Here is a 24,815-nt window from a genome sequence, read left to right on the forward strand (position 1 = left end):
TTTTTAGAGCTGATTGGGATGCTTTGATAGTTAGTACTGAGTATGTGTTTCTTATTTGAATTGTTGTGTTAGAGAAAATTTAAAAGTGCCTATGCTTGCCTAGCAAGAATTGAGCGTGATGTATACAGAAATGTTATTGAAAATGGCCATGATACTACATGGATTATTAATTATATTGTTATCATTGTTTAACTTGTATATTGATGGAGTGGTGAGAGAGGTGAATGCTCGAGTGCTTCTACGAGGATTGAAACTGGTAGACGAGAATGATCATGAATGGGAGGTAAATCAGTTGTTGTTTGAGGATGATATTATACTGGTTGCAGACTCGAAAGAAAAGCTTGGCCAATTAGTGACAGAATTTGGAAAGGTATGTGAGAGAAGGAAGTTGAGAGTTAATGTGGGTAAGCGTAAGGTTATGAGATGTACGAGAAGGGAAAGTGGTGCGAGGTTGAATGTCATGTTGAATGGAGAGTTACTTGAGGAGGTGGATAAGTTTAAGTACTTGGGGTCTGATGTTGCAGCACATGGTGGAGTGGAATCATATGTACGTCAGAGAGTGAATGAAGGATGCAAAGTGTTGGGGGCAGTGAAAGGAGTGGTAAAGAATAGAGGGTTGGGCATGAGTGTAGAGAGTTCTGGATAAGAGAGTGATTGTACCAACTGTGATGTATGGATCGGAGTTGTGGGGAATGAAAGTAACTGAGAGACAGACCGGCTATGATGTATGGAGCGGAGACGTGGACAATAAAGAAGACAAAAGAGGAGAAGCTGGATGTGACAGAGATGAGAATGTTGAGATGGGACGTGTGGGGTGACAAGAAGAGATAAGATACGGAATGAGGTAATTAGGGGTACCACAGGAGTTAAGAGAACTATCAGATAAGATCCAAGAAAGTAGACTGAGGTGGTATGGTCATATCATGAGAAGAGATGAACAGTATTTTGGGAGGAGAGTGATAGAAATAGAGGTACAGGGAAGGAGAAGGAGAGGGAGACCAAAGCGAAATTAGGGGTACCACAGGGGTTAGAGAACTATCAGATAAGATCCAAGAAAGTAGACTGAGGTGGTATGGTCAGATCATGAGAAGAGATGAACAGTATTTTGGGAGGAGAGTGAGGGAAATAGAGGTACAGGGAAGGAGAAGGAGAGGGAGACCAAAGTGAAATTAGGGGTACCACAGGAGTTACAGAACTATCAGATAAGATCCAAGAAAGTAGACTGAGGTGGTATGGTCAGATCATGAGAAGAGATGAACAGTATTTTGGGAGGAGAGTGATGGAAATGGAGGTACAGGGAAGGAGAAGGAGAGGGAGACCAAAGTGAAATTAGGGGTACCACAGGAGTTACAGAACTATCAGATAAGATCCAAGAAAGTAGACTGAGGTGGTATGGTCATATCATGAGAAGAGATGAACAGTATTTTGGGAGGAGAGTGATGGAAATGGAGGTACAGGGAAGGAGAAGGAGAGGGAGACCAAAGCAAAATTAGGGGGTACCACAGGAGTTAGAGAACTACCTGATAAGATCCAAGAAAGTAGACTGAGGTGGTATGGTCAGATCATGAGAAGCGATGAACAGTATTTTGGGAGGAGAGTGATGGAAATGGAGGTACAGGGAAGGAGAAGGAGAGGGAGACCAAAGTGAAATTAGGGGTACCACAGGAGTTAGAGAACTATCAGATAAGATCCAAGAAAGTAGACTGAGGTGGTATGGTCATGTCATGAGAAGAGATGATCAGTATATTGGGAGGAGAGTGATGGAAATGGAGGTACAGGGATGGAGAAGGAGAGGGAGACCAAAGCGAAGGTGGATGGACTGTATCAAGGATGACTTTCGTTCACAGGGATTAACCAGTGATGAGGTGTGGGACAGAGGTAGATGGAGAACGCTGGCCAAAAACATCGACCTCACATAAAGGTGGGAAAAGATGCAGACAAAGAGGAAGAAGAAAAAGAAGAAGACTCAAGTGAAACATATGAATGGTCTGAAGACTCAAGTGAAAAATATGAATGGTCTGAAGACTCAAGTGAAATATATGAATAGTCTGAAGACTCAAGTGAAACATATGAATGGTCTGAAGACTCAAGTGAAACATATGAATAGTCTGATGGTCTGCAGACTCAAGTGAAATATATGAATGGTCTGAAGACTCAAGTGAAATATATGAATGGTCTGAAGACTCAAGTAAAATATATGAAGGGTCTGAAGACTCAAGTGAAATACATGAAGGGTCGGAAGACTCAAGTGAAATACATGAAGGGTCGGAAGATTCAAGTGAAATATATGAAGGGTCAGAAGACTCAAGTGAAACATATGAAGGGTCGGAAGACTCAAGTGAAACATATGAATGGTCCGAAGACTCAAGTGAAATATATGAATGGTCTGAAGACTTGAGTGAAATATATGAAGGGTCGGAAGATTCAAGTGAAATATATGAATGGTCTGAAGACTCAAGTAAAATATATGAAGGGTCAGAAGACTCGTGAAATATATGAATGGTACGAAGACTCAAGTGAAATATATGAAGCGTCAGAAGACTCTCGTGAAATATATGAATGGTCTGAAGATTCAAGTGAAATATATGAAGGGTCAGAAGACTCTCGTGAAATATATGAATGGTCTGAAGATTCAAGTGAAATATATGAAGGACCAGAAGACTTAAGTGAAATATATGAATGGTCTGAAGACTCAAGTGAAATATATGAAGGGTCAGAAGACTCCAGTGAAACATATGAATGATCCGAAGACTCAAGTGAAATATATGAAGGGCCAGAAAACTCAAGTGAAATATATAAATGGGCCGAAGACAAAGGTGAAATATATGAAGGGTCAGAAGACTTAAGTGAAATGTATGAAGGATCACAAGACTCAAGTGAAATATATGACGGGCCAGAAGACTCAAGTGAAATATATGAATCGTCCGAAGACTCAAGTGAGACATATGAATGGCCCGAAGACAAAGGTGAAATATATGAAGGGTCAGAAGACTCAAGTGAAAGCCATAAATGGACTCGAAACCTTACACTTACCACCGAAGATTCAAGATAAATTCTGCAAAACAAAATGGTTAATTTCATGCATTTGTGTGGAGTTTCAATGGAGTGGGGGCAGAAGGCGGTACTCTGATGGAGGAGGTGTGGGGGATATTAACAGCATCTTGTGGGCGTTGCCATTTTACCATAAAAGTTTAAAGTCAAATAAGGGCTTTACGAAGGCCATCTACCCAAACCAGAACTTGGCGCCACGAAAGGTCTGGGAGCCAATAAGAGAACTATATAATCCTGCGAATTTGCAATCGTACCATTTACTGAGAAACAATTGCCAGACAATGGTAAGAGATTTCATAGAAATTCTAGGGATTGACATCCCCCATTATGTTTTCAATGTCCCAAAAATAAAACATAAAAGGAACCAAGACTTCTTCAGTAAAAGATATGAATGGGCCGAAGAATCAAGTGAGATATATGAATGATCCGAAGAATTTGGTGAAATATAAGAATGGCCCAAAGACTCTAGTGAAGGCTATCAAGGGTCAGAAGACTTAAGCGAAATATATGAAGGGTCCGAAGACTCAAGATGTCTTTTAATAGACTCAGAGATACAATAACTTTTATTAATTCAGCCAAAGGTATTTTCAATAATAGTATTATCCCTTCTATTTCACGATAAAAAGGTACAACATCTGGTGCAGTGGAAAAGCTCTTCAAGTTTACTGCCTGGATCACTGAAGTAGGTTTCAATTTGCTTTTCTTGTTTTCACCAGGAATGTGTCTGTAACAGTGATTTAGTATGCTGTATCCCTTGATGAAGGGGTACAACATCTTTGTCAAGTGCACAAATGGTCGATATCTAGATCTATTCATTTGGATACCAACCCTTGGGAGCTTCAGTTGGAATAACCTTTGAGACCAGTTAAGCAGAAGAAGGTCGGCTGCTTCTAGTTTGATGACTAGTTCTTAAAGGGTGGCATCCAGCCTGATTAGGTCGCGTGCAGGCTGAAGTGAGGGAAGCAGCAAAAAACCTTTTCAATAACAAAGTGGCATGGCAACCTTTGGTGCGGCGGAAAACCCTGTAAGTTTAATGTCTGGACTACTTATATGGGTATCACGTTGCTTTTCCTGTTCATGCCTTTGAGAGATCAAATATGACACGATTGTTGGTAGGCTGAAAAAAATAAATAAATAAATAAAAAGAGGAGAGAAGGAGGGTCGTGGGAACCAAGCCTGCAAAGGTGGAAGTAGGCAAAACCCACCTGATGAGCCCTTTGGTCAGGGCGAAACCCTTATGTATGTCTCATTAATAGTAGTAGTAAGCCTGCAATTTCCGTTTAGTCTTCATGGTCTCAACTGCCCGGTATGTATTGCTTTTGAATCTCTTTGCTCTCCTCGCAATATCTCTCCCTTATTGGCAGATAGGTCCTTCTCTAGGGTTTCCCTAGAGTTGCCCGGGGGCCGTGACTCGGCTGAAACGCCCTCTTGGAGGATCTCTTGACGGAGCCATGGTCGGCAAAGGCATAAAGACCCCCTTTGGGGATCGACTTGGAGGGGCCCGGGGACCACCTTTCCGTCGGTCAAGAAGACCTCTTGCTGGGTCTTCTCGTAATGGGGTCGAGAAGCTTACCTTCGAGGTTTCCGGGGGAACAGGAGGTCTTCCTTCCTGAATTTCTCTCTCTCTAAATCTTCTTCTTCTAACGGGCTTTGCGAAGACCAAGTAGTTGTTTGGTTTGTTGTTGTGACACAGGGTCTTCTATTGGAAATAATAGCCATGCTGGGTCGGCCCGGGAACACAGAAGAGAGACGGAATGATGATGGTATGAACGCACCCAGAATACTCTAGCGATGACTAGACGGGAGCTGAAGTCTTGGAGTGATGGCACCATCAGTTCAATATACACTAAACCCGGAACCTTTCAGGTCCTGGAGAAATTGTTTTCTTATACGATTCTTACTGGCTGAGCGCCAGCAATTAACTCCTATGAAGTAGGAATTCATTATCATGCGATTGGAAACAAATAGCTCACTGTAGAATAAAACAGGTTTACATATGATTGACTTCACTCTTTAAGCTAATTACATACAAAGTCATGAAGAAAAGAGAAGAAGGAAACGGTTTTAAATAATTTAAAAGATATAGGATCATTATTCTTTACAGATGATGCTTTGGTGATGGCATATGCTAGAGATAATGCAAAGCACAACATTCAACTTTTAGTAAAGAAAATAATAAAAATGTGGGTTAGAAGTAATGAAGAGTAATATTGTGATATAGGCTACAACATGAAAGAAAAGCCAGATCACATAGAGGGACTCAAAGTAGTAGAAATTTTAACATAGGAATTAAACTAGACAGTATTAGAAACATATTTTAAAATCAGAAAAGGGTAATGATACCAAACGAACAAAAACTAACTTTAGTTATCTTAACGTATACAGTCATCGAGAAAAAATGCAATGAAGTAGTAACACCAAAAAAACGAGTTGGAAAAGCATTGCATTACCATCTACTCTGAATGGAACAAACATAAATTTGGCAAACTGAAATAGGGAGACTACAAGATAGAGAATGGGATATATAGGAAAACATTAAGACCCACTAAAAGTACACCTAATACGACTTTAAGGGGAGAGATAGGGGCATATTTTATGAAAACAAGGGTGATGGATGGCAAGCTGCCGTACATAAGCCATACTTTGAATGGGAAAAAATAAATATTGAAAAAAATAATCCTGGACAATCAATAAAAAGGGGGAAAGAGGTGGACATAACTAACAAAGTACCTACGAGAATTAAATCTGGATATAAGCCAGATTAGTAAAACGACCAGAGAGTGGGACTCTGGAGAACTGAAAAGTAGAAAGTAAAGTGAGCTTAGAAATACACAGAAATTGGAAAGAAATAAAAGAAAAAAATATATGACAATACTTTGGAAACAACCACAAAGTACTTCTGAGAATTAAATCTAGATATAAGGCAGATAAGAAAAACGACCAAGACAAATTAAATCCGAAACCAGAGTGGGAAACACTGAAAAATGAAAAGAAGAATTAGAAAGTAAAATGAGCTTACAAATATACAGGAAGTGGAAGGATTTTCAGTTTCTGTAAAATTTATGTTTGTTCCATACATAATAGATGGTAATGCAACGCTTTTCCCAAACATTTTGCCTATTAGTACCTTATTACAAATTTTCTCTATGACTGAATACAGTACGTTAGCTAGTTTTTGTGCTTCTTCTATCATTACCCTTTTCTGATTTTAAGATATATTCCTATAATTGTCTAGTTTAATTCCTATGTTAAATTTTCAATTATGATTCCCTCTATGTGATCTAGCTTTTCTTTCATGTTGTATAAAATAATACTCTCTTCTTTAATACTTCTTACCCATATTATTTGCTAAAAATTGAGTGGTATGACAATGAAACAATATCCAATAGATTTAGTATATTTGAGAACAAAGCCCTCAGAAGGATATTGGGAGGTAAATGGCAGGACAGGATTAGAAATGAAACTAAAAGAGAGCTTACTCGAGTGCCATATGTGGATGCGATCATGATGAGGGGTATATGGAGTTGGTTTGGGCATGCTCTTCGTACTCCCCAAGAGAGATTAGTTCGCCAAACGTTCAGCTGTGCTCCACAAAGGACTAGAAGAGTTGGAAGTCCCAGGCTTACATGGCTGAGGGCTATGAAGCATGAAGTAAAAGATGATGAATGGAGAAGTATTGAATTGAGAGCTCAAGATAGAGACGACTGGCGAAATCTAACAGAGACCCTTTCTATCAATAGGCGTAGGAGGAGGTGATGATGATGATGAATGTGCTTTGCATTATCTATAGCATCTGCAATCAATCACCATGGCATCATCTGCAAATAATGATGATCTTATCCCTATTAAATAAATTTCTAAAACCGTTTCCCTCCTCTTCTATTTTCTTCATAAGCATATCATCATCATCATCATCATCATCATCTCCTCTTACGCCTATTGACACAAAGTGCCTCGGTTAGATTTCGCCATTCGCCTCTATCATGAGCTTTTAAAATCAATACTTCCCCACTCATCTACTTCATGCTTTACAGTCCTCAGCCATGTAGGCCGGGGTCTCCCAACTCTTCTAGTGCCTTGTGGAGCCCAGTTGGTGAATTAATCTTTTGGGGAGTGCGAAGAGCATGTCTAATACAACGCCATCTACCCTTCACCATGATCGCATCCACATATGGCACACGAGTAATATCTCTTATAGTTTCGTTTCTAATCCTGCCCTGCCATTCAACTCTCATTATTCTTCTGAGGACTTTGTTCTCAAATCTACAAAATCTGTTGGATATTGTTTCATTGTTATACCACGACTCATGTCCATACAGTAAGATCGATCTCACTAAACTGATATATAGCCTGGTTTTTATATGAAATTTCAGGCGATTTGATTTCCAAATTTTACTTAACCAACCATTGTCTGATTGGCTTTTTTCAATCTTTCATTAAACTCCAATTCTAAAGATCCTGTAAATTTAAATGATCGCCGTCATGAGCATATACTGTATGTAATTAACTTAAAAACTGAAGTCAATCATGTGTAACCCTGTTTTATTCCACAGTGAGCTATTTGTTTCAATCACATGATAATGAATTACTTCTTGATAGAACTTCCTAGCTGGCGCGCTGCCAGTAAGATTCATATCACCTCACCAAACGGCAAGTAAGCCAAATGCTTGTCAAACGTCATGACTCAGTTTGCAGAATCTTCTCCATTCCACGCGGTTTAAATGCCCTTGCTGTCACCCCAATCTCTTGAACAGATGATCCCCGTTTCTCAATTACCATCTCAATGTTGTTCCTCCATCTAATTCTTAGTCTTCCTACAGACCTTCTACCTTCTGGTAGCCATTCTAAAAATTATTTTTGGTATCTGTGGTCATCCATTCTTTTAACATAACCATACCAACGTAGCTGGCCCCTTTCTATCAAATCTAATATACTCTCAATATCCAATTCATTTCTGATGTCATCATTCCTTAATCTATCAAGTTTTGTGACACCCTTAATCGAACGTAAAACCCTCATTGCTACTACTTGCGATTTGCTTTTGATTCTGCTTGTGAAGAACCATGATTCATGCTGTACATTAAAATCAGGCTATATGTATATTCACTAAAAATTTCAGGGAATATACATATCCTCTGAGTGAATCAGACATTATGCACATTCCCTGAAAATATCAGAGAATATATATATTCCCTGATTATACAGATTCACTGTAACATATATAAGCATTTTTACTCTTCTAGGTATGTAACGGTCTTTCAAAAAGGTGTAAAGCATTCTCAAGTTATTATTGAATTTCGTTATTCGGTGGCCTATTTCTATTTTCAAGTCATTTGCTTACTAAACAGTACCCAAGGTATTTAAGAATCGTATAAAAAAACCATTTCTACGGGAACGGAAAGGCTTCGGGTTTAGTGTATATTGAAGTGATTCCGTCACCGCTCCAAGACTTCAGCTCCGAGTCCAGACTCTCTACCATTCAGTCATCGCTCGAGTGTTCTGGGTGCATTCATATAATCTGTCTTCTCGGTCAAATCCAGAATGATTATCATCCCACTGCAGCAACAGCAAGCGCCTGTGTCACACCAACAAACCAGAAAACTACTTGGTCTCCGCAAAACCCATTAGAAGAAGATTTAGAAAGAGAGAAGGAGAGGAAGGAAGACCTCCTGTTCCCCAGGAAACCTCGAAGGTAGGCTTCTCGACTCCAAGCAATGCTCAGAGGAGAGCCCCCACTTCGAGAAGACCTAGCAAGAGGTCTTCTTGGCCGACGGAAAGGTGGTCCCCGGGCCCCTCCAAGTCGATCCCCAAAGGGGGTCTTCATGCCATGTCCGTGGCGCCTTTGCCGACCATAGCTCCATCTGGAGACCCTCCAGGAGGGCGTCCCAGCCGAGCCACGGCCCCCGGGCGACTCTAGGGAAACCCTAGAGAAGGACCTGTCTGCCAATGAGGGAGAGAGATAGAAGAGTAAAGAGATTCAAAAGTAATACATACTGGGGTGTTGAGACCATGAAGACTGGACGGAAACTGCAGGCTTTATTTAAAATTTTCCCTAGAAGAAAACCGATAGGAAAGTATTATGTATATTTGAGTTAAATATTGCATTAATTTAAATTCTATTGATGATTTTTAGTTACAATTATTATTTTTGGTATTATTGAAATTATTATTTTCCAAATTTGTTAAAAATATATCATAATAAGAGCATTAAAATAATTTTATAACAAGTGCTCAAACTTGAACGCTGTGCCATATTTAGGCATAGAACGAAATCTTCCATCAGTTCCTTTCAAATCCCGGAGACTCAGTGGATCCGATCTTCGTTCTGAATGAAGACCTCTTTCGGATCTAAAGAAATAATAAATGGAAACACGTAAATGCAGTTTTTCTTTTATCCTGAAAACTAACAGTTTGCCCAGAGAGATGCTGCCTTGGATTTTTAGATGCTACTAACATATCTACTACATATATATATATATATATATATATATATATATATATATATATATATATATATATATATATATGTATATATGTGTGTGTGTGTTTTTTGTGCATGATGACATTTCCCTGTCTTACCATTATATATATATATATATATATATATATATATATATATATATATATATATATATATATATATATATATAATATATATATGTATATATATATATATATATATATATATATATGTTAGTGTGTGTGTGTAATGTATATTTAAATTTATCGCAGCTTCATAGATAAGTTTACTTCGAAAGTTAATCTTTAGGTGTTCAGCAATTCTGTTGAAATAAAGGTGCCAACCCTACTGAATTTCCCTCCCACAAGGTCTGCGACCCACCACAGTGAACTAATCACAAGTTTAATTCTAAGATTCACCTGAGGACGCTTGGATCATCCATGAAAGCGACGCAGGTCATTTATCATTTAGAAGATCGAACTTGGGTTTCTGACTTGGATTATTTTGTATTTATCTTTAGTTATATGCCAAGTATGTATAGTTACACGCTCATTTATATAGAGTTCTTTGCACACTCACACACACACATATATACAAACACACACACACACACACACACACACATATATATATATATATATATATATACATATATATATATATATATATATATATATATATATATATATATATATATATATATATATATATATATATATATATATATATGCTTTTTGGGATAGATCCTCTCTCTACTATAATTTTCATTGCAAACGATTGCCTCAGTGGCGCCATAGCGTTTCCTGTAGGAATTATGGGATTAAGGGAATATCACTACTTGAAAGATTGGAAAATGATGAAGTAAGAAGAATGGCAGGCGTAATAAAGATTACAGAGGTGATAAGATTGTCACGATTGAGATGGTGTGGACATGTGTTGAGGATGGAGGTAGGAGATAGGGGGAAGGGGTGAGGTGGACTTATGAGGAACCTGTTAGGGGAGAAGACCGAGAAGGAAGTATAAAATAAGATGGCGAAATACGGTGAAGGATGATAAAGAGAGAACAGGTTTGGTGGAAGAGGATACCTTTTGAATGTAGTAGGTTGGCCAAGACATCAGTCATCCGGTGAGCTACTACTGCTAAAAAGTTATTGGGTCCTTTCCCTGGCCATACAGTACTACATTGGATATGTCTCTCTGGTTACGTCTCATTTTTCCTTTGCCTACACACACCGAGTAATCTAGTTGATACTTTCCACATTCTCCTCTGTCCTCATACACCTGACAACACTGAGATTACCAAACAATTCTTTTTCGCTGTAATTGTTCAGTGGCTACTTTCCTCTTGGTAAGGGTAGAAGAGACTATTTAGCTATAAGAGAAGGACACTCCAAAATCAAACACATGTTCTCTAGTCTTGGGTAGTGCTATAGCCTCTTAACTATGGCCTTCCACTGTCTTGGGTAGAGTTCTATTGCTTGAGGGTACGCTCGGGCACACTATTCTATCCTATTTTTCTTTCTCCTGTCTTTTTTTTTATAGTTTATATATGGACGATGTAATTTAATGGTTATGTTCTTAAAATATTTTTTAATTTAATTGTTAATTTATTCTCTGGTAGTTTATTTATTTCCTTTCTTTACTGTGTTATTTTTCCCTGTTGGAGTCCTTGGGCTTAAAGCATCCTGGTTTCCCAACTAGGTTTCTAGCTTAGCTAGTATATATATATATATATATATATATATATATATATATATATATATATATATATATATACATATATATATATATATATATATATATATATATATATATATATATATAAGCGAGTATGAGAGAGGTTGCATTTTTAACAGTGCAATAACTGTTGCAAATTTAGAATTTTATTATTATAACCTACATATTGATCACTTACCCACTACAAAATTCATACTACCAAAGCCTGCCTTGTACGATGAAGTCTCTATAAAATTAAATAATCCCTCAGATAAATAATAACAATTACCAATTTTGTACACTGCCTTATATTTCAAGAACTTGCCCCTATACTAATTTTTTTTAATGAGGTGCATTTGAACCGACTCGCAGGGGAGCCCTTTTAGCTCGGAAAAGTTTCCTACTAGATGATTGGTTGGACAAAATCATTCTAACCAATCAGCTAGTAGGAAACGTTTCCTAGTTAAAATGGCACCCCTCCTAGTCAGTGGAAATGCACCTCATTAAAAAATTGAGTATAGAACTTTGCTTTTTGCTTGTTAGTACCGCACTGGATATTTTCAAGAACTCAAAACCACAAAGTCCCCTCACATAAAACGTCGCTTCTCGTTTAACTCAATCTAAGAGTAGTTATTTTAGCTTACACGCGCACTTCTTTAAGGTTCTTATGAAAAATTTTAAATTCATAAATGCTTAATGTTAAAACTTCATCTTGATATTTCACACCAATGCCTAAGTTTTGAACATATAGTCACATTAACGTAATGACATTTCTTCAGCTTTTCGTCTACATTGAGTGAAAAGGATTAAAAATGCAGTTAATGAAGTAATATAGTCTTGCTTTGCAACCCATCCAATAGTTCAAGAATGTTCTTGATTAATTATTGGAATAATTACAACAACGCCGAAAAGTAACCACACTTAAATTTATGGCTATTTTACATGCTCATTTTAGTTATTTCATGCTCTGACGGCATTCACGCGCGAGGTCCGGTAAGTACTCGTGCATATAATTCTAATTCCTTGGCCGAAAAGATTCTTTTGTGTAATGTGACCAAGATTTTCGCTTCCATTTTTGTTTCGTTACGGGTCGAGACTAATCCTGCCTTCCCACTATAATCCTATCTCAAGCACTCAACAGTTTGTCACATGTATTGTTGCGAAGAGCTTTCAGAAGAACGTCTTAACAAAAGGTTGAGCTTTTTTTAATCTCTTTCGTCTTATATTTATCTCTGTTTTGTACAGATACCAATGAACATCATTTATCCGAGAATAAGCTTATTCTTATCACCATTAACTTGGGATTTTTTCCTTATTACCTAAACTTGTATAACACCTCATAACTATACTCGGCTAATGTACTCATTTTTGAGCTATCATCAAGGTATTGTTCACAATGGGGTTTTCTCAATATATGAAAATATGAAATAAATTTTAGTCATCTTCGCGCAAGAACTTTGTAATCTTTACAAATGGGAAAAAAATATATCCTTTGTGATACACTAGGTCAACGTGTAAGTTTATCCTATTCTTTCTCTGCCATTCACTTTCATTCGATTATCTCTTTTATCAATAGTAAATGCAGTATTTAATTGTAACAAAAAATTCTAAGAATTATACAAGTACTCTTAAGAAACAACATAACTTCACTAAAATCGATGCTATACTATAGTTTTTGCATTAATCTAATCTAGTTAACTAACGTTTTTATTTCGATTTTGCAAATTCTTTATTGCATTCCATTTACCAGAACTTTATATTGACTTTGAGGTCCCCGTCTGGAATATGTTTCTTATATTCGGTGTTCTTGACGGTATTCAATCAAAGGTATATTTCTAATTAATAAACCCTACTTGACCTTATCTCTCCGTCCCCTTCCCATCCGTTACATAAAAAATCTCAAGTCTCTTTTACAAGCAGTATTTTTCCAGATCGATCTACTTAAGTTCCTTCCTGCAATTTCCCACATATTTTGTGGATATCAAGTATGGACCAAAACCGTTTTTCTCATCTCATTCAACTCATCTACAGAATTCTCTCGGGAAGTTTATTATTATCGTTTTTAGAAAGTCTTTTACCCCTTTTAGGGAAAAATTCCAATCCTTTTCCTTAAGGTGTTTAAAAGCCACTCATGAGTGGCAGTGACATTGCCCTATCAAGCAGGACAATGCCCCAGAGACTGACCATATTACATAAGATCAGCGCCCAAGGCCCCTCTCCACCCAAGCTAGGACCAAGGAGGGCCAGGTAATGGCTGCTGATGACTCAACAGATAGATCTATAAGCTCCCGCAAACCCCCTTCCTTAGCTCACAAGGATGGTGAGGTTACAGCGACAAAAGTAATAAACAAGTTAGAGCGAGACTCAAACCCCAGTCTGGCAATCACCAGCCAAGGACGCTACCACCAAGCTACCACAACCCTATTTAATATTTTTTCCTCAAAGCTATGACATGATAAGGGCATTGGGTTGTCTATCTATTGGAAATTTCTCCTATACATATTTACCGGCTTGATACGTTCAGCAAAAGAAAAGTGACCCCTAATATTCAATGGAATTCCTGCAAGAATGCAATGCTGACAAGAAAGTTTCTAATTCACAACCACGCGATGGAATCAGTTCTTTCCATTTCCTTCATTTCACCAGAAGGTTAGCAAAGTTTCAGCAAAATGCAATCTACAGTAAATTCATATAACGTAAAGCATAAAATTTGGTAGTGGAACTTTCTGAAAGTGACATTCATAAGTTTTAGAAAATTTAATACACATTCACTCTCAAAAAAAAAGAAAAAAAAAAAACCGCACGGCAGTTCATAAATCAAATAATAGTATCAAATATTGTAGATGGCACCACAAAGTCTGTCGATATCAAGATACTGATCGTAGCAGGTGCCACAGACCCTTTCATAAAGTATAAATGTTAAGAGGACAATGAATTGTGTTTCTAAGAGAGAGAGAGAGAGAGAGAGAGAGAGAGAGAGAGAGAGAGAGAGAGAGAGAGAGAGAGAGAGAGATAATGGCCGGATATGCCCGTATGACCTTAACTGTGCCTAACTCGGTTGATGACTCTGCTGGTGTGGTCAAGTGGGGACAATCACTCAACGACTCTATAACACTTGCACCCAACCACCCACATGTACACACATACGCACATTCACATCTGAGGCACACACGTTCGATAAAAAACCAATCTACCTCCAATTGAATGTTTCCTTGAACTTGCATTTTACATAAAAACACGTCCTTTTCAAATGCTCCACTGAAATTCTTCTGAATATGTTTAGTTTCTATCAATTTTATCTCACACAAATTCACTTTCTGAAATATAAATACATTCAATCAAATTTATATCTTTGATAATTAAATACTGGCTTAAATTGACAAAATAAGCAAACTATTTACGAAGTAAGAATTTGCAAAGCAAAACTTACGTAACACAAAGAGAACAATAACATTCAAAATGTGCATTTTATTAAATAGAGACTGAGTGCAAACAAGACAGTTGCTAAGTTACAAGATATTAAAGAATAGATACTCTTAAGAAAAGACATTTATTTTTTCAGTAAGAAATCAGACAATCAATTACAATATATATCGGAATCCATGCACATGGTCACACGGAAAAGATTTAATTGAGGCAGGAAATAGAAAACATTGCCAATTATTAGCCACCTTTTTCGAAAGTGCTTCAAATTGGAAAGTTTAATTATTCCACCCAGAGGGATGTAAAGAATTTATCCTGCCGAAGAGGAAACTGTCTGGAAGGCCCAAGTTGCATTGAGAAGTTGAGGCTAGGGGAGGCTGGACAGCAAGATGAAAGAAAGTAAACGGGAATGGAGGTAAATAAGAAGGCTAAGAAGTGGGTTCATCTAGAGCTATACAGACACTGCAAAAACGTGCACCACTATCGGTATACTGATGACCCGACATATCCCCTATTGAAAACTTTTTCCCATATCATAATTATAACACAGAAGCCATTGTGGTTTCTCCATTCATGAAATTAAAAAATCAAGGTCATTGATGCATAGCACACCCATGCCCTTTGCCAGGACAGGAAATCATGAAATCAGTTTTATGAAGTGATCATGAACGCTAAACACCAAGATAATATGTACACCTTTGTAGCTATCAACAGAGGTGCTCCTTTCCCACCTAGACTAGATCATGAATGTTATTACATATGCGCAATGAAAAAATTCAAAGACATCAGTCTTCAAGATGAAGAATAACTCCACCCTACCCGTGCACAATCTCCTGGAAATAAGACGAACAAATGCCACCAATTTCAATGACTGTATGAGAATGTTCAGACATATGCATTAGCATTAGAAAGCACTAAGAAGCGACACACGGTACTAAGCCCTGCAAACAAAGCCTTATTTCAGTTGCATCCTACGGCACTACAAATATTATGACTCAAGCATTCCCTTAAAATCACCTTGAAGTTATTCTTCCTATCCATTATCATCAGGGAACCTTCACAAGCAACATTACCAAGAATGATAAAATATAGTTACGTATGCAAAAAAGGTACCTGAAAACATTTGTAGCAGCCACCATCTTACCCAGTCATCGTAATCATACAGTAGTATCACACCAACCAGAATATTCAAAATGAGGAAACACCAGCCAATCAACAGAAAGGATTATGGTGGCATCTATATGACTACTTTCCCTTTCAACAATAGTGCATAATTGCTTCCACATACTATCCCTTATCCACTTTAATTATTTTCCCTGACAGTGTTCTACTGCAATAAGACAAAATGTCATCATCTGTTTTTGTAAATATTTTCTTAATAAATAAAAGAATACCTAACTGTATCCACACCTTTTGGGTATTGATGAGGTGTTCATGAATAATCTGTCTTGTTGAAATAGGAATAAAAAGCCATATTGAAAGAATGATATCCAAAACAAACTCAGCTGATGTAGCCATAGCATATTTAAGCAATCCTTTCAACAAGAGAGCCTTCTTCCGATATAAAAAAGGCAAAAGGAAAAATTACAATAGCAAATATATCTAGGCAGAAAGGGTTTATGTTACGAGACAGCAAAACGTAGTAAGATGGCATGGGGATCAACATTGTAAATGATAAGGTGATTGCTGCTGTGTGGTTTAGAAATGCCAGAGAAAAGATGGGGGTGGGGGGTGAGGGGAGACAGTGGAACACTGTTTAATTGACTTAAAAAAAAAAATCCTGGAATGAATGTTCCCAGGTATTTGCCGTTTCAAAAACTGACATATTGTCGTTAAGAAGAGATATTACGGTCCCCAACCCGTAAAAGATAATAACAAAGTAGGGTAAAATTACGGCCGCTTGTATTTTACTGAAATACGGCTGGAAACAGTATATTTTTTAGAGAATTTCCTGATAAAATTACGCTTTTAAACAGTGTAGGGAGATAGCTCGGTCACGTCAACACAACTCGGTAGTTCAAGAAAGAATATAAATGAATTAGTTCTCGGTTTGCCTAAATATAAATCTGTTATTTCAAGGTTTGTGTAAATGAAATTAGGCGTAGAAGAAACTGTCATTGTGAAATAATCTTGGAATTAAAAAAAGAAAAAAAAGGTTCGAATAACAGTGAGTTTCTGTGAATCTATATCTGAGTTTGGAGAATGTTAAGTTGTGCTAGGTGACTTGAACACAAAGGTAGATGGAGAAGGTAAGTACATTATTAATGTTTTAACTAAAAGGAGGAGAACTGGTAAGTACAAAGGGCTTGGGGGGAATAAGAAGGGAGTCTTTTGTATAAATACTATAAAAATGATTCTAAGAACATTATATTGATAAATATATAGGGTAAACAGATAATGGCAATTTACAATTTTTCAAATAAACCACAAATATCCTTTAATATCGAATTCGCTCTACCACGGTATCTCAGACTCATTCGTTATAAATACACCTAAACGTATAATTATAAGAAATATATGATTAAACTGAATAAGTCACTAGGGTAATGAACAATTTAATTCAAGGGAAAATATTGAAAATAAAATTGTTACAAGAATAATAATTCGAGAATTGTGTGTGTTAGAAAATGTATAGGAATAAAAAGCCCTGTTGTTCGTCGTCTCAGGAGCCATCTGCTAATAGGGGACATGACTTAATCTTAAAAAAATATAACTATTTATGTGTAACTAGAAGTATTGTATATGTTCCATAGACACATTTACTAATGTATGAGCAGTACAACGGAGAGGGAAAACCTAGAAAAGGAACAGATATATGGATGTGAGAAGCACTGTAAAGAAGAAGTCTTACATTCAAGAAGGAATATAGAGGGGATTGGTGCTCTTTATGCGATCCCCCATCAAAGTTCATGAAAGAGAAAGGATGCTAACAGCTCGCATTATCTTTGAGGACGAAAGGCACCGCGCATGTTCTCAGAAGTGAAATCAGACGATCTATTTCCCACAGGCTTTGAGAAAGCCTCTATGTGTTTCATCCAAGGGTCAGTGCAACTGAATTTTCGTTTATCAAGGAATGCAATTTAATGGAGAAGTTACAAAGAAAAATTTAATCCTTTTTTAATATATTTTAAATGGTTTCACTTCTGTAGGTAGAGGATGCCTCGTTGAGGCCCTCCCGTAGATATTTACATTTGTATTTCTTCTTTCTATGCCATAACTGTGACCTGTGACCAGCAACAGTCGACATACTACTAGGTACATAATTCACTGTTTAGATGAACAGCCATTCTCAGTTATTGGAACGCACTCATCTGTTCCCCTCTCCCGTTCCTAGAATCGAACACGGGTCCTTAGCCTACCAGCTTAGTGCATTACCAACAACACCACGAGAGAGAGAGAGAGAGAGAGAGAGAGAGAGAGAGAGAGAGAGAGAGAGAGATCTTGGGATGAATCAGGTCAAACTTCCTTAAAAAATAGCAAATAAACAATAATTGTAGAGAAATTTCTGTGGGTCTCAAAATAACGACAATCAACTATGCAGGCTTTTATTTAAAATCATTGCTATTTGGGCACCTTTAACTCTGTAACAACCTGATTTTGAGCGTCTATAAACTCACATTGAATTGATTTATGCATAACTTTTGTGATGATTTAAAAATTCAAAATAGGGAGCATTTCGTCAAAAACGAGGTGCGTGTCAATAAGAAATTTACATAAGACCTTCTCTTTGATTTGAAATCAAGCGAACCCAGAAACGACTGATAGACAGATGAACTTTACTAATTTAACCAAGAGGAACAGAAAAAAAAAATATCACTAAAATAAAATAAAAATAAGACAGTAAAGGCAGTAAGATGATAAAAGTAAGAAATAAAACAATATGTCCACTCCGGTCGGCTGGGCGATCGTCATTTCCTAATGATGTGACAGGCGCACAAAGGGCAGAGACGGACAGTCATAAATATAGACACTCCGTGAATCTCGTGAACACACGCACGCACGCACACACTGCCAATCCTCGACCCGATGGCTTAATTGAGAGAGTTGACTCAACGAAGCCGAATTATCACGGGTAACTAAACACTGCTCGTAAACTGCCCAAGTGCGATAGTGCGAAAAAGAGCAGAGAAGGAGAAGGGACCGAGAGAAAGAGGGAATAGGAGGACGCCATTGGAAAGAAGGGGAAGGGGAAATGAGAGGAAAAATGATAGGGAAAACAAGGAACAAGAGACACAAGGAAGAAACATAAAGATACTCGGAAGTCAGAAGGGTAGAGAGAGAGAAGAGGAAAGAATGGCCTTTGGAAGAGAAACAGAGATGGGTACGATGTAAGTGACGGAAGAGAAAAGAGAAACAGACGAAGGATAAACAAGGACAAGATGAGAAACATCAGTTAAAGAAGGTTTAGGGTGAAAAAGGGTTTCAAGTAATCAGTGATAATCTAGTAAAGATTATAAGTAAAAAAAAAAGTTGAAACTGGATGCGTCGGTGATGGAATCCTTAGCAAGTGAAAAAGGAGAAGAAGGAAAAGGAAGCGACAAGAAGAGAGAGGACACGAATGTGAACATGGAGATACAGGGACGAGAATGAGGGGAAGGGAAGATATGGACAGATGTCGTGTGCCGTGTCCTCCCACACTTTCCATGCAAATCGCCATTCAGTAACAAGTCGGCACTCGGTTCCTCGTATGCCTCCACCAACTCCTCCTCCTCCTCCTCCTCCTCCTCCTCCTCCTCCTCCTCCTCCTCCTCCTCCTACTATAAGAGGAACATTCTCCCCCCACGCCCCTCCTACTCTTCCTTCCTTCCTTCTATTGTTCCAATTTATCCAATTACAGCTGTCTCATAAGGTTTCACCCACGGACGTCTTCACAAGACGACCTTTCGTTGACCTAATTTGCACTGCTGGATTCATAAAGCCGTTAATCGTCCGGTTTCATTAAAGGTATTTGCCAATTCTCTCGACATTAAGGTTACAGGCATGATTGAAAGGAAGAATGCAAACAAGTATCTTTTTACATTCGAAAAAATCAACATGAGAGTCTATTTAAGTCTCGATATTTTTAGTTAAGAAAGAAAAAAAAAATTACCCGAGTTGCATAGTGGTAACGCGTTCGTCTTGTATTCGCATAGTTGCAGATTAATCCCAGACTGGGACCGTGAGTTTAAGCTGTTTACTGCGGAGGTTACTGCTGAGGTTGGATACCATCGTGGGGGAGGGGGCTTAACCATCTGATATTCTGATGTGCGTCTCTTCAAATAATACTGAAACTGAAATCAGACACCTTTACCCTTTGAGAAGTTTTCATGAAGCTATTACTATGTATTGTGTGCAATTATACATACATACATACATATATATATATATATATATATATATATATATATATATATATATATATAATAAATAAATAAATAAATATATATATATATATATATATATATATATATATATATATATATATGCAAGAATATGCTCGTACATGTACAGTATACGTGTGAATTTTTTTTTTCATGATTATACAGTAAAAGGTAGGTTTTTCTTATTGCCTTATATATATATATATATATATATATATATATATATATATATATATATATATATATATATATATATAATCTTTAAGAAGTCAATTTCTAAACAAATTCTTTATCAAATAGCACTAATTTTGTTATTGACAACGCACATATACCATTTTAAGGATAATATGTAAATAGCAAAATTAAAATACCTTAAATTCAGTGTTTAAAGGAGAAAAAAACTAATGCATGATAAATATCAAAAGTGAAAAAAATAAACCCAATTCTTGCATAATAGACCTAGTCTAACTCTTTCTTGCCATACATGCTAACATGAATAAAAATGTGAATGTTACAATACATTTCTAATTATTTGGTAAATATATCTTCATTCAGGATGTGTATCATAAAGATTAAGAAAATAAAAATACAAATATAATAATAAAAATCCCTGTGAAATTACTAAAAAAAAAAGGCGCCATATCTGGTCCAGTCACAACTTTAAATCAGAATTACAGGCAGCTGGCTTCTGTCTGGGATAGTTAGAAAGTCGGCTAAAGGATTCAGGATGGTGGGACTTTTTCTGGGTTGACCACTTGTTCAGTTAAATGGTTTAAGATGAAGGGCCTCTATCTAGGCCAGTCACATTTTCAGCTACAGGATTCAAGCTGGTGGCTCTTAAGGCCCAAATACACTGTTAAGCATGATTGTACAATGTCTGAGTTTGTGCAAGCATATTATTTGTGAGTGGAAGTGATTGAATGTTTGCAAACACTTAATCACACCCACTCACAAAGGACATGCATGCACAAACACGGATATTGTACAATCATGATTGACAGTGTATTTGGGGCTTCAGTGTATGCCTGCCATGTGGTCTGCTACAAACGTGGAGTGATTGGCTCTTTGAACTGATTTGATCAGATGCTCAGCGACAAATCAACCAGGTTGCCATTTACTAAGAAGCATCTCTACTGGGTTTCATACTGTTTATGCTCTGTCCTGTAAGAAGGACTACAAAGCGATCAGCCGCTCCTAGTTTGTTCAAGCTCTTTCATGTAAGATGGCCTAGAAAGAGATCAGCAGCCTTAATGTATAGAGGTGTTCTACTGAGCAGCTACTGTGAAGTCTGCAGTAACTGATCTCTGTCTTTCAAGGGCCAGAAGTCGTTATGAGGGTACAGACATACCGTGAGAGAAAGTTTTATGAGAGTTAGAGTTGTCCCTTAACTAGTGATAATAATAATTAATCATCAATATGGATTATACACAGCAAATTCTGCCATGTAAAAGCTGTGAAAAATTGAGTAAAAGTTTTTGCTACAAACAATATGGGTAGGGAGCCTGTTTTTTTTTTTTTTTTTTTTTTTTTTTAATAGCTTACCACCATTTTGCGAAACTTATGGAGGATCTTTTAAGGATCTACTCATCAATACTACACTCGGCACTTATTAAGATTAGAAAAAAAATATTTTGATAATGTGTTTACAAGCTAAACGACTTTGTTTTACATGCAGCATTGCCAAAAATTTCTGTTTTGTTTAACACAGCATTACCTACTCAGACGTCTCCTTAGTTTCCTGAGAAGTGTACCGGAATTAGAGCAGCAAACTGTATCATCATGATTACAGTGGTTCAAGTGTAAGCTAAGTTCACATGATGGGACTCAGGCCATTGCAAAATACTATCATCCCCACTCTAATCACAGTGGCGGGCAAAGCAAACAGAAAGTAAAAAAAAATCCTATCAAAGCACCAGCACACAATTGGAATCCATGGGTCATTTTATTAAAAAGTTAGTCAATATGAGAATATTTACATTTCTCAGGTCCAAATATCAATGCGTAGTTGGCAAAAGCACCATAGCTCCTACAATTGGCTTTGAAAATACCCGCAATCCTAGCAATGGTATGACTTCTCAATCATCTATACAGAAAACGTATTTGATGACATTTTGAGTCAAACAGGAAAATATTATTCCCCAATTTGAGAGCCGTCCAGCCCGTTACCAAGTCTTCAACACGGAAAATAAAGTTCCATGCTGAAGTCAAGCAACCACGTCACACCAATCTCTCAATAAGAGGGTAATGTGGAAAGAGAAACAATGACTGTATATATATATATATATATATATATATATATATATATATATATATATATATATATATGTGTATATATATATGTGTGTCTGTGCATATATGTATATGTATACTGTATCTATGTGTACACACACATTATATATATATATGTGTGTATATATATATATGTATATATATATATATATATATATATATATATATATACTTTTCAAAATACTATTTATAATCCACATTTTTCGAGACTATTCCAAAAACCTGTTGGCGTAAAGAGAAATTTTAATAATATTCCATTTCCACCAGACTACTCTGAATCCTTGTTCTCAAGCTCTTCCTTTCCCGCTAACACAATTTCAGCCTTAAATATATATCTCCAGCCAGTGACATATCCCGGACAATACCTCTTTTAAATGGCATAAGCCATAAATGTCTGTCTGACTTGTCAGGGGAGAACAACACAAAATAGATGATGCGTTTATAACCGCAGCTTTTATTTTTTACTATGTACGGTCTCACTATTTCACTTCATAATCATAATATACTTTGATCTACTGACTTATTTACATAAACTTCATTTGTACTATAAATCACTCATTTTCTTTTTCCTAAAATGCAATTTAGTGCTTTAATTAAGGACCAATTAAATGTGAATTATTTGGTAAACTTCAGCAACCAAAATAATTTCAGACATGAAAGTACTTTTAATTATTTGAAAGAGGTCTTATTATTGAAACACTAGTTAAATCATGATAAATGCGCACACACACAAATGCTTACATGATACAGTAGGCAAAGCAATGTTCATGAAATAAGCAGCATAAAACTATTCACATTCCAGGTGAACATAACTAAAAACTCTAATTTCAAGTGTCTTTCCAAGAACAGTATTAAGAAGAAATAAGAAGAGATTAAAGAAAGACGAGATACAAATAAAAATTACTAAGCTTTACTGATGAATTTTGCTATTACGTAAGGAATACTTTTATTACCATTACTAGCCATGGTACAACCCTAATGGGAAGGGCTCCAACCAGGAAAATAGCCCAATGAGGAAAGTAAATAAGGAAATAAACTAGAAGAGAAGCAATGAACAACTGAAATAAAATATTTTAAGAGCAATAACAACATTGAAATAGATCTTTCATATATAAACTATAGAATATTAAAAAACAAGAAGAGAAATAAGATAGAGTAGTGTGCCCAAGTGTATACTCTTTATAAAGGTTAAGCAAGAGAACAAGGGATAACTATAGCTTAAATTTCATACTCTTTTTCATCAGAGTTGGAAGTAATATACATATATATATATATATATATATATATATATATATATATATATATATATAAATATATACAGTATATATATATATATATATATATATATATATATATGTATATATATATATATATATATATATATATATATATATATAAAAAGTTTCTTTGCCTCTGTTATTCAAAAGCAATTTTGCAACAATTTTGCAACAATTTTGCAACTTTTAAACTGGTGGTTTTCTAAGGATGAATTTACAAAGTATTTTCTTATCGTATTCGAGATCAAATGAAGTGAAGTTCATATAATTACAGATGATATAAATATAGACCAACAGCCTCTATGTTATTCAACTTTTAGCATGAACTGTACTTGACTTGAATCTCCCATAGCACGTCTTAGCTACTCTTAATATTTGGGCCATGCATAATTCTGAGTTACATAATTGTAGAGGTTAGTGAACAAATGATGCTGTTTTGTAGGAAGAGATGGGAGACTAGATGTGAAAGCTTGTTCCTAAAGCACCATCTTTAAATGTAAATTACCGGGCATTCGCATCTACAGCACTTTTTTATGTTTACAAATCTCACATTGCACTTTGTACTTTTCACATTGATAACCTTTTGAAAATTTATATCTATTACTTCCCATTTGAAATCGGTGATAAAGTCTTGCCTCTTTAGAATGGTATTGTTTTGGCAGTCTTGCTCTCAGTATTCCAAAATCAAAATTTTCAGTTACAGAATGCAAATTAGTTTCCATTTTGGTTACTTGTGATCTCCCCGGGATAATTACATGCATTCATGCACTCCAAAATGGAGACGGGTAAAGGTAGCTTACCGGTTAACTGATCCCAGTTCTTTAAATGGCAAATAATTGCCACATGTTAACAAAAAATAAATTGTATATTTACTCCTGCCTTCCTGATACTTGCTAATGAGACTAGAAGATATATATATATATATATATATATATATATATATATATATATATATATATATATATATATATATTTATATATATATATATATATATATATATATATATATATATATATATATATATATATATATGTGTGTGTGTGTGTGTAAATATCACCCACGAAATGCATTTAATACCGAATTCTATCTTGGGAATACATATCCACTTGGAATTCATTTTATGGTAACAGCTTCTGGCCGGGTGGTGATTCGAACCACCACCTGTACGGCTAGAAACCATGCTGGCAGGGACCCTACCGACTCAGCTATCAAGAGAGACCAAAAGTTTATTACAAGTC

At 36.3% G+C, this 24,815-nt stretch overlaps 1 protein-coding gene across 1 annotated transcript in view; it reads left to right on the forward strand.

The window, feature by feature from the left end:
* LOC137645114 (germ cell nuclear acidic protein-like) overlaps nucleotides 1-5,259 on the forward strand; it is a 7,151-nt gene extending 1,892 nt beyond the window's left edge. The window contains exons 2-3 of the mRNA XM_068377950.1: nucleotides 2,123-2,458; nucleotides 5,156-5,259. Of these exons, the coding sequence (XP_068234051.1) occupies nucleotides 2,123-2,458; nucleotides 5,156-5,259 (440 nt within the window). The remainder of the gene's footprint in view (nucleotides 1-2,122; nucleotides 2,459-5,155) is intronic.
* Nucleotides 5,260-24,815: the final 19,556 nt, after the last annotated feature.

This window comes from Palaemon carinicauda, chromosome 8 (assembly GCF_036898095.1).
Source record: "Palaemon carinicauda isolate YSFRI2023 chromosome 8, ASM3689809v2, whole genome shotgun sequence".
Classification (NCBI taxonomy): Eukaryota; Metazoa; Arthropoda; class Malacostraca; order Decapoda; family Palaemonidae; genus Palaemon; species Palaemon carinicauda.